This window comes from Danio rerio, chromosome 17, assembly GCF_052040795.2.
Source record: "Danio rerio strain M-AB ecotype USA chromosome 17, GRCz13ab, whole genome shotgun sequence".
Taxonomy (NCBI): Eukaryota; Metazoa; Chordata; class Actinopteri; order Cypriniformes; family Danionidae; genus Danio; species Danio rerio.
This window is the reverse complement of record NC_141037.1, coordinates 20,980,653-20,995,078: the sequence shown is the minus strand read 5'-3', so window position 1 is coordinate 20,995,078 and position 14,426 is coordinate 20,980,653. Positions and strand designations below refer to the sequence as shown.

Below are 14,426 nucleotides of genomic sequence, written 5' to 3'. Positions count from 1 at the left end.
CTATAGGACTTTCTATTTTGTTGCTAGATGGCTTTATAGTTGCTATAGGCTGTTCTGGAAAGTTGCTAAGGGGCTACTAGGGATATATGTATGGTTGTGATAGCTTTGTATTGTGGTTGATAGGGTATTCTGGGTGGTTGCTAGAAAGTTACTAAGTGGTTAATAAGCCTTTCTTATTAGTTTTCAGGGTGTTGCTCTTTAGTTTTTAGCATGTTACGAGTTGGTTGAAAAATGGTTGTTAGGTTCTATAGACCCTTTTCTCATTTCCTGGTTTCTCAGTAGCGGAAGTCGTGATAGTTTTGAAAACTTAGAGCGCAGTGAATGGAAGAATACAAAAATAATTTTCTTTTACAATCTTATTTACTGAAACAATATAAGAAAAACTCCACGATGATGTTATAAAGATGTTCAGAAAAAGAAAAATAACATTTTGTGAGACTGATAGCAGCAGCCAGAGGAGAGAATAACGTCAAATTTACTCTCAGCCCATAGACGCTGCATTAAAAACACCTCAGATTATTGCTAATGTTTTTTTTTTTTTGTAATTTGAAGCAAAGGTGATATAATACATTCGTAAACATATAAATGTTCACGCATTTAAAAAAATCTAAATATTAAAAACTTTCAAGGATTTAAGATGCTGATGACCATAACAGGGTTGTGAAGAGTCCAATAAGTGCTGTCAGGTTGTTGTGTGAACTCTAGGGTGTTCTGAGTGGTTTCTAGCTGGTTGTCAAGTAAATGACAGTGATTTCCTTGTGGTTGCCAGGATTTTGTCATGTGGTTTCTATGGTGCTCTTGGTTATTGTGTTGTAGTTTATACAGGTTTGCCCCAAATCACGTTTATGCACTTTTCTATGACCTGTTATAGTATGAATATTCTAAGCGTTGCATTCACAGCAAACATCTAAAAAGAATAAGTGCACTTTAAACAGTACACAGATAAACCAATAAAATCAAGTGTGGAATGGAATGTTGAACACATCATACATTCAAAGGTTGTAGCTTTGCTAGTGGAAGAGGAAAACCTACTGTTGAATAAGGTGGGATTGCATCTGGGATGACACTTAACTACACTACTGGGGAAATTTGTCATTTGGGCTAATTACTTTATGACAATGTTAGAGGATTGCAAACATTTTGCTCTGTGGTTACTCTAGGGTGTTCTGAATGGTTTTTAGTAGGTTGCCAGGTGATTGATAAGAAATTCTTTGTGGTTTTCCAGGTGTTGCTTTGTGGTTTCTTGGGTGTTCTCAGTTGACTGCAAGGTAGTTTTTGAGGAATGGCCCAAACTTGTGGGATTTTCCATGTTTAGAAAATCTCGATGCTCAGACCAGTTTGTTATTTAAATTTTGATTAGAATGGGGTCTATATCAGTGGTTTTCAGGCTTTTTATCAATTCTGACCAATCAACGCTTGTCAATTTTACCGCCAATGGGGGTTGTAGGGGTTGTGCGGGGAGGAAGTTGCTAGACCATCAGTAAAAGACAAAACATTGTTGTCTCTCTAATTCAAATTTAATTTATGGAAAAATTGACAAAGCACTGCAGTGTTTGGGTGTTCAGTGGTTGTCTGAGATAATTAGTCTTATTGAAATTTGTATATTTCATACAAGCTGAAGCTGATCAGTCAATTCTTGTCACGTGATTTGCGGGATTCATTCAGCTGGGTGCATCTGGTCTGGAAGGTGCGAGTGCATCATGATGCTTGTGTGTGCAAACTGCGCCCCTTCATTGGAAATAAAGAACTTGTGCAAACTCAAAAAAAATGTGATATGCGAATGGCCACTAAAAGGCAGCCGTCATTAGCAATCTTCTTTCGTTGATCTTCTTGCACAGACATACTGAATTCACCTGATTTGTTGACAAATGGATTGGGGATCTATTCCATGGCAATTTGCGGATCCTTCACTGGGCATTTTCCCCTTAGCAAAGAAACTTTCCAAAGTCGCTTGTTTCTTACTCATTTTGCTGCTTGTGGGTAAAATTTGGGCACTCAAGTGACCGAGATGTAACCGAGAAAATATGTTCATTTTTCAAAATAAAAGATTTTTCGAAATAAAAGATAGTTCAGCCACGGATAATAAAAAAACTGAAATTATTAATGATTTCTTGTGCGGCCCGGTACCAGTTGGGTTAAGGACCACTGGTCTATATTGAAACAGTTAATAAACTTCAAACTAACAAATGTCAGTTTTTAAATGTCCTCATGTACCTGCCTCCATCACATAATTTCACATCTTTCCTCATGAAGTCAATTTGATGTTCATAGCACAAATGATGATGTTGGAGCCACACATCAAATTGCAATATGCTCAATGGCTCAAACACTTGAGTATGAGCTGTAATGGTAGCAATCACCGCTACCAATCATGATTTTCTAGAAAAACAAATGTATTGAGCAATGTTTTAAATCAGTTTAATGAGCTGTAGATCTCATGTTGGGGCCAGAGGAGGTGGGAACTGAAGTGATCTGTGTTTTGGGGATTCTCTGATTGCACAGAATTGTGGTTGCTGAGTGGTATGAAAAAGTGTAAGAACACTGGGCTCGTCATTCAATTTATTAGTGAATCACAGGAGACTCTCCGAGCAGCAGTAAATGAAGTGACACTGACATTACTGCGGTAATGACTTCAGAGACCTGCTTCTCGTTCTGCAGTCCAACTACAGTATGCCTCATCAAATGTTCACAAGGAGAATATTCACAAATATGATTCACAATGATCTCCTCTTTGATATTTCATGTCAGCGGATTACAGCGGGCTTACAGTCAGATTTCGAAGGGCTCATGTTTATCGTAAAAAATCATAACCTGAAAAGACCTGCGGTTTGTTTAAAACTGGGACAAATCTTTGATAGCATTTTTACGATAGCATGTTTCATTGGATGACAAGCAGTACATATACATATTTTAAAAGTATAAAACAACAGACGGTGTCACATTTACAATGTTTCTGTCCTTTTTCCCCCACAGCCAAAACAGAGCTGGAGCTCCAGGAAAAACAGCTCACTGACACGCAGAGGATGTAAGTATTCTTGCTGTTGTAATTGAGCCAGTTCTCTTGTTGACTTATTATTACTGCATCATATTGGTCATGTTTTCTCTGAGTGTGTCCGTCTCTCCTTCACTCTCTTTACTATGTATTTCCATCACTCCTGCTACTAATAGAGCGATTCACTCATATTGATTGACACTTAGAAAGTAGAAAGTAGATTGTCTCTTTTCAAAATTTTGGCTCTCGGAGTGGAATAAAAGCAAATATTACATGTCAATTAATTTGAAAGTTCTCTGTGTTCATCGTCTGACTGTCGCAGTTTCTTCAAATGCATACCAAAAGATTGCTGTGGGCGAAAAAGAAATTACACTTGTCGTTCTTTGTGTAAGAGCATTATTTTTACAAGCTAAAATTTCACATTTCACATGCTTGAAGCAAGCCGATCAATTTCACAATTCCTCAGTGTAAACTTTCTAATCTTATTTAGTAATATTTTGTTCATAGTGTCATGCTTTTCTCTGAATGCTCTCCAGTTTTCTGGAGCTGAGCGTGTTTTTCTCGGTCAAGCCTAAGGCGGGAGAGAAAGAGGTTTCACCGAACACATTCTTCACAGTGTGGCATGAGTTTTCATCAGATTTCAAGGAGCTGTGGAAGAGAGAGAATAAAAGCCTCCTGCAGGAGCGGTGAGGATTAATTTTCTTCTTGTTACCATTTTGTTTGTTTTATTGTCTTCAATTCATCTTTATTTTTTATAGCGCTTTTAGAATGTATGTTTTGTCAAAGCAGCTTCACATAGAAGTTCTAGTAAATTGAAACTGTGTCATTCCAGATTTCAGAGTTTAAGTTTAATTTAGTTCAGTTCAGTGGGGTTTAAATTTCACTGCTGAAAGTCCAAACACTGAAGAGCAAATCCATTGATGCTCAGCTTCACAAGTCCCAAACCAAGAAAGCCAGTGGGTCATTTTTTTTTTCTTTGTAAAACTTACAGGTTGAAAGCTGCAGAAGAGACTTTCAAACAAGCACGAGAGAAGGCTACCTACAACGTTAAACCTAAACAAGCATCAGGAATCGTAGGTTTTACTAACATTACAAACAAAAGCAAATTTCTTTTTAATGTCATTCACATTATAAGCTATGAACAACTCGTAAACTCTTGTTTATGCATGATGTTTTGTGGTTTTTCCCTCTCACAGAAAGCTAAGCTGGGCCAGAAGATGTGAAATTCTGCTGTACCGAATCACTCAAGACTTGTTTATGTGTCTGTTTGTTCTTTCTTTTTTTAAATAATAAGTTACTTCAGCGTAAACTTAATAGCCGTGAAATTAAATGTTTAATGTTATTGTATGATTGGAATACATTTGTCATTTCTGTATTTTTTAATAATGACAATCCAAGCTTGAAGTGCCCATAAAGTTCAGAAACTTTACCTGTTTGGTAACACTTTATTTCAAGGGGCATTGATAAGACTGACGTGACACCTTTATAATTATCACATCTATATAACACAAGTATGGAGTTTTTATGCAAGCTTATGACAATTGTAATTAGGTGTCATTAGTTAGGTTAGGTGTTTTTAAATGCAAAGATGACATTGTTTAAGATGTCTTTGTTATGACAACTTGACATTATCAAGACAACATGTCAAAAATCTGTCATAAACATGATTGCCATGAGGTCCTTATAATCATTCATTCATCCATTTTCTTTTTAGCTTAGTCCCTTTGTTAATCAAGGTGGATTGAAGTGCCAATCCAGCATTTGTTTTACACAGCAGATGCTTTTCCAGCTGCAACCCTTCAGTAGGAAACACCCATACACTCTTGCATTCGTTCTCATACACTACGGCCAATTTAGCTAATTTAATTCACCTAAAACACATGTCTTTTGACTGTAGGGGGCTCGAACCAGCGACCTTCTTGCTGTGAGGCGACTGTGCTACCCACTGAGCCACTATGTCACCTGTCTTATAATCTGTCATGCATATTTTCTCATCACTTTTTCAGTGGAACATTGAAATTTGTCATTAAAATTGTGAATACTCCATCAAATAAATAAAATAAGTAAATATGTAACAGCGTACTGTAGTTGAGGCCAAAAAAGATATGAATAGTCCTGTTATACAATTGATGATGCAGTTATAATGGCCTCATAACACACACAAATACATTACAACCTGTCTTTGTAATTTTCAAGTTGTCTTAACAAAGACATCTTATACAATGCATTTAAAAAGACCTAACTTAGCTAATGACACATAATAATAGTTGTCATAGACATGAAAAAACCTCCTTCATATTTATGATGTCATGTTGAGAATATAACAGTTTCATGAGAGTCGTATGAACCCCTTCAAGTAAAGCATTACTCCTTTTTAGGTCATAAAAATTACTGCAACATCTATTTAATCCTCTGGCAGAAGTGCTGTTCTGAAAAACATGCTCTGATTGGTTAACTACTTGCAGCCCTGTCAGAAATAAAAACAAGCCTCTACCATTACTCAAAAAAAGTAATGCCCCTTACCATATACTGCATGTCTATAAAAAAACATGTGTGTATGCCTATCAAGAGGGTATGAAATAAGGACAAGTCTAAATATTGTTTTGACCTTAATATAACTTGACAGTATTGTGACACATAAAGATGTATACATACATCTCTTTTGCCTTTGTTATGGCAAGAAAAGTATATTGACAGGAAGTGAAATTGGGGGGGTTTGCGTGTAGGGATTCAAACTCGGGACCCCCACAGTGCAGTTGTCCTCTATGTGATCGCAGTGTCTGCTAGGCTATCGGGTCTTAAAATTACCTGATCCTGAAATATGTTGTATGGTTAGTACTGTCGCCTCACAGACAGAAGATTGCTGGTTTGAGTCCCGGAATTTCTGTATGGAGTTTGTATATTGTCCCCATGTTAGCATGGGTTTCCTCGGGGTGCTCCGGTTTCCCTCATATTTCAAAAACATGCACTATACAGTAAGTAAACTGGAAGAACTAAATTGGCCGTGGTGTTTTATTGCGTGTGTGAATGCGAGAGTATATTGGTGTGTCCCAGTACTAGGTTGCGGCTGAAAGGGCATCCGCTCTGTAAAACAAATGCTGGAATAGTTGGCGGTTCATTTCGTTGTGGCGACCCCTGATAAATAAGTGACTAAGCCAAAGGTAAATGAATAAATGACAGGTTATCTGATCTGAAGAAAAATAAATTATTTTGGGGTTAGTTGTTTGGGAAGGTTTTTCTTTAAATTCATTCAAACATTGGCTGGGTCTGAAACTGCATACTTCTATACTACATAGAACGCTAAAATCAGTATGCGAGCCGAGTGGTATGTCCGAATTCATAGAATACGAAAATCAGTATACTTCCAGCGAGATTCTGGAGTGCACATCCCATGCATGCTGCGCTATCCCATGATGCCCCGCGAGCGAATTCATGAATGGGAGTAAAGCGACGCAACTGATGCAGGAAGGTCATGTGACCATGACAAAATGACGGATGTAGTACGTCCGAATTCTATTCATACTTTTCACATTCGTACTGTATAGAACTTACTTTTTTAATGGTTGGGTACGACGTTTAAATTCAAATGCAGTACCTACTGATTAGTAGGCAGTTTCGAACGCAGCCATTCATTTTCCTCTGGCTTAGTCTCGTTATTCATCAGGGGACACCACAGCGGAATGAACCGCCAACTTATCCAAAGAAAAACTCTCCTGAATGTGTAACTGGCATCACAACTGACAGGCAGTCTCCTCTATGTAACAAAATCAATAATCCAATTATTTTTGGCAGAAATTACACAACCAACCCAGGCTCATTCTGAAAACGTCGTCCCGTGGACGTTTTTGGAGACCGCGAAATACGTCCCGGGAAGTACGTATTTTTGCAGTTTTTGTTTTCACGAATCCGCAAGAGGCCGCTGTGTACGCTTTTTCGCGTCTTGAACGTCTCTTGCGAGTGCCGTTCGTGCCCGCGCTGTTCTTGCCAGATGCAGCTGTCAAAACGACCTTACGCCTGTCTGTCTGAATGACAAAATGATTGACGGTGCGACTGGCCAATCGGCTGACCCACCCTCCTCCTTCCCTAAACCCAACCAACGACAATTCACAAAAGCTGTCCAGAAAAAGAAAAGCACGTCTGATATTTACCACGTTTTTGGATTTTACCACATTTTCACCCTGTTATGAACTTGTTTGCTTTATTTTTTGGATTATTTTTTTTTGTTTTCTTACCTGATTTCTGGAACCGCTCTTCCACGGACTAGAACCCGGTCGTCATCGTCGTGGTCAGCCCCTCTCTGCACCTTCAGTCCGTCGACATACAAGGCAAGCTAACCGGACAAACTGGTTGCGGTGGGAAAGCCCTCCACATGGAGGTGAGCGAATGGAACAGCGTCACACCGCTCCGCAGCGTTCGCTTAAAAAAAATTAAATGCAGCCATACGTACCTCCGACCACATATTTTGCGGTCTCCAGAAACGTTCACGGGACTACATTTTCAGAATGAGCCTGGGTTGTTTTGCTGGAGGGATGAATTCCCTTTAAAATTAAAAATATAATTTATTTTCAGTTTTACAAATGCACTTTTTAAATATCTAATATAGTCAATAGCCGGCCCACAGAATATATAAACATGCACATTTATTTTTATATTTTCTGTAGTGAAGGATGTCATGTGTATTTACATGGTGTAAAATACCCTATTTTTAGGTGAAACGATAAAAGCCATAATATTTATCAATAAAAAAAGAGCAAATAAAAAAATCTGCCTTTGAACATTTATGCTTACCTGGCGGTCACTGCAATTTAAGAAGAACTGAATGCAAAAACTAATAACGAAAAAGAAACAAATGGCAATATCCAGATATAATATTTGTGTGTTTTGGTGGCTCATATAGAGGGGGCAAAAAATATACTGTAAATATAATAAAAACGTTACACCTAAACTATTATTTAAATAAATTTACACTTTTATCTATACTTTCATTTCCTCCACAGGTGTTTATCTACTTCAGGCCATGAAATTTACAGAGCACTGAGTCATATATTGTGAGATTCTGTTACAACAGAACTGTTTAATGAACAGTTGCTGAGAAACAAATTCAAATGTTTTGCCATTTTTCATTTTGTGTTGCTTCTTATTGCAAACTGATATTTTCTTATTATATTATTCTACTTTTTAAATATAGCCATGAACACATTTGCCAGCAAGCATTTTTCTTTCTGTTTAAAATATTTCTTAAAGACGTCTAAGCATTGCTTAAGTTATATAAGGAATGAATGACTACGCATGTCCCAATCCCAATTCTACCCCGTATCCCCTTAGCCCTTCCACTCACCCCTACTCCTCATTTTGCGCACTCAAGTGAAGGGGTTGGGGTGTTCCAATTCTCTTTAGCTTGAAGGCGTAGGGCTAAGGGGAAGGGGTAGATACCCCTTCAAACAGATATTTTTCAGAACCACAGTCAAAACCAAGGGGTAAGAAAATTTCCTGCAGCATGGATGCACACGGAAGTAAGAGGATGCACAAATTTGTATTTTTTGTCATTATTATGGGTTTTTCTGACACATAAGCATGTTTTTATACACTCATAACAGCCTTCATGTTTTACCGTCATGCTTTAAAAAAAAAAAAACAATAAAAAATGTGTAAATATTTGCTATCTATAATCCCTATAATAATAATAACTCCCGTATAGCAGTCCAACAACATTCTTTAACATCTGTCACTCGATAACACTCAAATACCCTGTCAGAAACATCTGGTGGCTGGGACTGACCTTTTTACAATGTCTGCTATAATGTAAATGTTGTTTTTTGTGTGTTTACATCGATGAATATGGCCGGGGTGTAAATGCACAGTACAGTTACGAGCTTATTGCCACATTATATCATTATGATTACATAATATATGCCATCAGTGATTTCCTGAAGATCAATAGCAAAAATAATGCAACTGGAATAACTTCAGCAGTTGCCATCATCTATCTCATATGAAGCAAGAGCTCACGATGACAAGTGCAGGTGCTGTAGTGCTGTCCCTTTTTTTTAAGCCGCCTTTCCACTGCACACGACAAGCGACAGACCAAAAGTCATTCATTTCCAATGAAGAGTGTAGTCCAGGAGCTGCGTGGAGCTCCGATCAACTCCTTATCTGGAATTTTCGGATCCGATTTGAGCTACGGATCTGTCAAAATATTTGAACTCCTGCGACTAGATCGTATATATATGACCAGCCTACCAGATGTGATGTATTTCAGTGTTGTCCAATCAGGTTCATGCACATGAGATGAGAAATAGGAGTTTTTCATTATTTTTTGAATCAGAAAAAAAAGTTTACAAATTCTATTATAAATATTTTGTTAAATTCTATTCATAAATGTGTAATACAAATATTGTTATTTTTTATCTTGTCTCCACATTTCCAAAATTGTTTTCAGTCTGTGGTGAGTTTCTAGTATTCATTCATTCATTTAACCATGGTGCATGCACAGAGAATAAAGGCTCTTGCTTTTGCACTTCTTTATTTCAGACACCACTGCGAGAATCCGCTTCCCATGGTGCACGACAAAACTGAATATTCTGTGCGACTGCCACAAAGGGGCGTATTCCAACAGTCATGTCCGAATGTCATGTGCAGTGGAAAGGCGGCTTTAGAGGTTAACTTTGAAGCCCTTCTCCTTTACACTCTTTTTCAAGGGGCAAGGGGAAGGAGAAGAGGTACAAAAATAGAATTGGGATTGGGCTTAAATCGGTCTAATGTGTTTTTTGATTAATAGTTTAGTTTTGGGCAGTTCTTTGACATCTATTAGATATTTTTCCAACATCCCAAGATGGTAAGTCGTCTATTAGATGTCTATTTAACACAAAATTGTTTGATGAGTTGTTTGTAGAGCAAGTACTGTAGTTTGACCGTTTTCTGTCGTTTATTACACCCATGTAATTTCTCTCATATGCACTATTTGCTCCCATAGGTACTAAACCAACTGCAAAATTAGCACACTTCCGTATTGCAGAATAGGGTAAAAAGGAAAATGAAGCAAAAGTCAGATTATAATGTGAAATAATATAGATTTATTTTTTAAAGAATGTTCATTATATACTTTACATATATATTTATAGAATTTCTATGGTTGATTTGTCATAAATTCCTTTATCTACACATTGTTTTTGCTATTTTGTTAAATATTGTCATTATGAAAATGTGTCTGTTAGACTTTAGGGTAAAGATTTATAAACATTACGGTTTATGTTGTGCACATTGTGAATCATCATAACTCATCATGACATACTAACAGGCTCAAAGTCTCTATGGGTTGGATTAAAGTGGGCCCAGACTAGACGAACTGAAACCAACAACATCATTTCCATCAGATTCAGCAAGTCCAATGGCAGCACCAAGTCAAAATATAGTTTATCCCCCACTGTCCTTAGTCAAAATAAAGTGGACCCCCCTGTAATGTCGTGTCGATAAGGTCCAGAGTCACCCAGTGTCCTTTCATGTCTTCTCCTGTCCTTCATTAGCGCTGATGTAAACAACGGCTGGTAAAGGTAAGACAAGATGTTGTAGATAGATGGTGGTCAAACCCTTTCCACTGCTTTCAAGTAACAAAACTAAAAGAGTGCAACAGTGTTCGTCCATTTTGTTGATCAGTGGCCTTTCTTCTGGAAGTATTTGTCCCATAAGTATTTTAAAACACGTTAAAAAATTATATAAATAAATACACTGCAAAAAAAAAAAAAAGGTTCATCAAGAATATGTTTTTAGAAATAATAAATCAAAATTTAGTGATTTAAAAAAAAAAAACAAGCTGATTAATCTGCCAATGGGGTGTGAAAAAATTATATTTTATAAAAAAAAATTACCACATTGGCAGATTTTTGCTGGTTTTAAAGAAAATCCAACTTAAGGTAGATATTTCTGAAAACGTTTTACTTGTCTAAAAAATACTTTTAATTATGTTATTTTTTGGCTAACAAGAAACTAATATTGTATGAAAAAAAAAAAAAAAATATATATATATATATATATATATATATATATATATATATATATATATATATATATATATATATATATATATATATTTGCAATGCGATAAATCCTTAAATATATTGATTTGAAGAAAACAAAGTTGCTCAATAATTTGACCAAAAAAATTTGACAATATTGCAGGGAAAATTAAGGGAAAAAATATATGTCTAAATACACTGTAAACAAAAAAAATAGATCATGTCAACATATTTCTATGTTGAAAAGAGGCTAACCGTGCTTCAATTTTATTCAATTCAATTCACCTTTATTTGCAAAGCGCTTTTACATTGTAGACAAAACATTGTCAAAGCACCTTAAAAGGTCATAGTAAATTGGAACAGTGTAGTTCAGTTTTTTAGTGTTTAAGTGTAGTTCAGCTCAGTTCAGTGTGGTTTCAAAATCACTACTGAGAGTCCAAACACTGAAGAGCAAATTCATCGATGTGTATTTGAAAGTTAAAATTTAGTTAAGATACAAATGAAAAATATATATTTTTATTTACAGTGTTTACAGTACATGTGCGATTTCTGAATGCCAGTAAAGCAGCTCATTCACTTTCCTTTGGCTTTGTCCTTGCCTCATTCACCACAGCAGAATGAACCGCCAATTCCTCTGGCATATGTTTTACACTGCAGATGTCCTTCCAGCTGGTGAACTTGTATGAAACACATACAAACACAGAAACATGCAAACTCCACACAGAAATGCCTTCTGGTCCAGCTGGGACTTGAACCAGCGACAGTGCTAACCACCGAGCCACCATGCTGCCTAAAGCAGCTCAACGGATGCTGTCAAGTCACGTGACAATGACAACATGACATTTGCATTTCATCATTCCTCCATCCATTCTGTGAGGTGACGGTGGCCCAGTGGTTAGCGCTGTTGCCTCACAGCAAGGAGGTCGCTGGTTTGAGTCCCGGCTGGATCAGTTGGCATTTCTGTGTGGTGTTTGCATGTTCTCCCTGTGTTGGCATGAGTTTCCTGGGTTGCAGCTGGAAGGGCATCCACTGTGTAAAACATGCTGGATAAGTTGACGGTTCATTCCGCTGTGGCGACCTCTGTTGAAAAAAGGGATTAAGCTGAAGGACAATAAATGAATGAATTATTTAGAGAATGTGATTTGCAGTGCATTATGGGAGTGGCTGATTCTTTTGGTGCACTTTTTATCTAATCATACAGAATTATGGTATGGTAATGTAGTTTTTATCATGTGGAATTCTATCCTGTCAGACACAATGCAAGCTGATGTCTTCAACAGAATCATTTAGTTACTTGTAGCCCACAGTAAGACTTAAAAGGTAATAAGCTGTCACAAAAAAAAAAAAAAAAAAAAAAAAATATATATATATATATATATATATATATATATATATATATATATATATATATATATATATATATATATATATCCCTTAATAAGAAAATGAATAGGATTTCTACTTCCAGAACCCGACTGTTGCACTCTACAGAGAATCAGCACTGCTGAGGTAAAGCAGGAGGACAGACACTCCATGTTTTGATAAGGAAAAGCTTTCAGGGGGTCAAAGATCAAACATTGTTCATTTAAAACACAATTGACAGTTTGGGTTTCGTATGTAACAACTCTCAGCTCTTTCGTATTGTCAAGAAAAGAAGAAAAAAATCCAGCTTTGTTTCGAACGCTGCTCGGCAGCTATTAAGTATTCCCGCTTAGCATTCTGTGGTAGAGTCCAGACATAATGAAGGTGGCCAGGCCTCTGATTAGCTGTTGTCTTTGGCACATTTCACACACTGATTGTCAGGCAGCCACAGTTCTTTTTCCCCCGAAAGGAACACCCTAAATCATTGTTTCATCTCAGTATGCAGCATTGACATTAACAGACACACATTTGCACTGCTTGATCCGCTGCACTTTCCGTTGGCGGTATGGCGGCTGCAGCCCAGGACAGTGAAGCCGGACGGTGACTGTGGTTATCCGGCTCGGTCGACAGAAAGCACAGGACTGGAATGAAGTGGTGTGGTCTGGTGTGGACGCTGTTTTCCGACTTCTATGTGAGCTTTGAGATGTCAGGTGGCGTGGGATGTAGAAGGAGTTACACTGGCCGTAACAGAACCGGTTGATAACGGTTCGGCTTATGCAGCCCTCCAGGCTCACAGTTTGGCGTAACGGCTGTGTTTTACACCAGTCACTCTTCAGGTACTTGCGCTCGGTGACCACCAGAGCCTCACGACTCGATGACAGCATGTCATGTTTACCCTTCTGTCGTCGTGCTGATGCAGTATGCTGAGGCAGTGATGCTAGTGCATGGGATGGCGATGATAAATCATTGCCCTTTAGCTTGTAAGGGGAGGGGATGGAACCTTGAGGACGTTGCTTCTTGGTCTCTGTAGATGCGAATAAGGTCCATGCCAAAATGGCAGGTATTGCCAGCTTCCAGAACATTCTGGGAAAAGATTCAAAATAGAACAAAACTTCAGTACTTCTGTTAGAGAGGCAAACACATTGTCAAATGCAGATATACTCGTTCAGGCTTAATTAACTTTAAACCTATCACGGTAGTCATGATTTTACAATCAAGCAACGCAACTGTTTTTTTATTTTATTTTATTTTATTCTAGTCCACTTTCCACAAAATTATTATTCAAATACTAATTAATAATTAATAACCTTTTTTTTTTTTTTTCCTTTTTTTTACTAAAACGTACATTTATACAAATGCAACTCAACACATAAAACAAGTGCTTTCGGAATAATTATAAACCTTCAAAATGTTTTTGAACCATTTGTTTTTTGGCTTATTCCTGGAATCAAGTATTTGGCTTGAAGTGTATTTGGCAGTGTATCAAACTGCCAAAGTCATCCCATTTCGGTAAGACATGGCTTTTTGTACATTTTAATGGTTTACACCTGGAGAGATTTCTGTGAAGCCATGTATCGCTTAACTCACCTTAAACAAAACTTGATTGTTTATTAAATAAATTTTAAGACTTTTTCAGTGACATATGTTTAATTAAAATGAGAAGTCCTGCACAAAGCTAACATAACAAGGCCTACAAATTAATAAAATAACCATATTGAACCTGTAAATTTCAAATGTAGGATCTGAAGGTAGCCTTTAACCAATTCAACTAAGTAATATATTTCATATACAGTAGCTAAATTATATAACTTTTTGCAGGTTTTGATCTACATTTTTGTTTTATTTACTGTTGTCAGCAGGCTCCAAGTGCTAAACAATACATGATTATGCAAACGTATCTCAGTTGATGCATAGTTTTAAAATCTCAGTCATCACATAATGATCATATAGCTAACATACGCCATTATTCATAATCCATAGTCCAATCTGTCATTTGTATTCATTAAATCATTGTCTTTTGGCTTAGTCCCTTTATTTGTCATCAGGGCTCACCACAGCAG

General features: G+C 37.1%; 2 protein-coding genes across 2 annotated transcripts in view; one reads left to right on the top strand and one right to left on the bottom strand.

Moving 5' to 3' along the window:
• fmn2a (formin 2a) overlaps window positions 1–4,421 on the top strand; it is a 78,277-nt gene extending 73,856 nt beyond the window's left edge. Inside the window, exons 15-18 of the mRNA XM_087290326.1 lie at window positions 2,974–3,025; window positions 3,529–3,678; window positions 3,984–4,065; window positions 4,189–4,421. Of these exons, the coding sequence (XP_087146452.1) occupies window positions 2,974–3,025; window positions 3,529–3,678; window positions 3,984–4,065; window positions 4,189–4,215 (311 nt within the window). The 3' untranslated portion in view covers window positions 4,216–4,421. The remainder of the gene's footprint in view (window positions 1–2,973; window positions 3,026–3,528; window positions 3,679–3,983; window positions 4,066–4,188) is intronic.
• An 8,297-nt stretch (window positions 4,422–12,718) lies between these two features.
• The window catches only part of grem2a (gremlin 2, DAN family BMP antagonist a), a 27,888-nt gene continuing 26,180 nt past the window's right edge, over window positions 12,719–14,426 (bottom strand). The window contains exon 2 of the mRNA XM_087290329.1: window positions 12,719–13,449. Within this exon, the coding sequence (XP_087146455.1) occupies window positions 12,861–13,448 (588 nt within the window). The 5' untranslated portion in view covers window position 13,449 and the 3' untranslated portion in view covers window positions 12,719–12,860. The remainder of the gene's footprint in view (window positions 13,450–14,426) is intronic.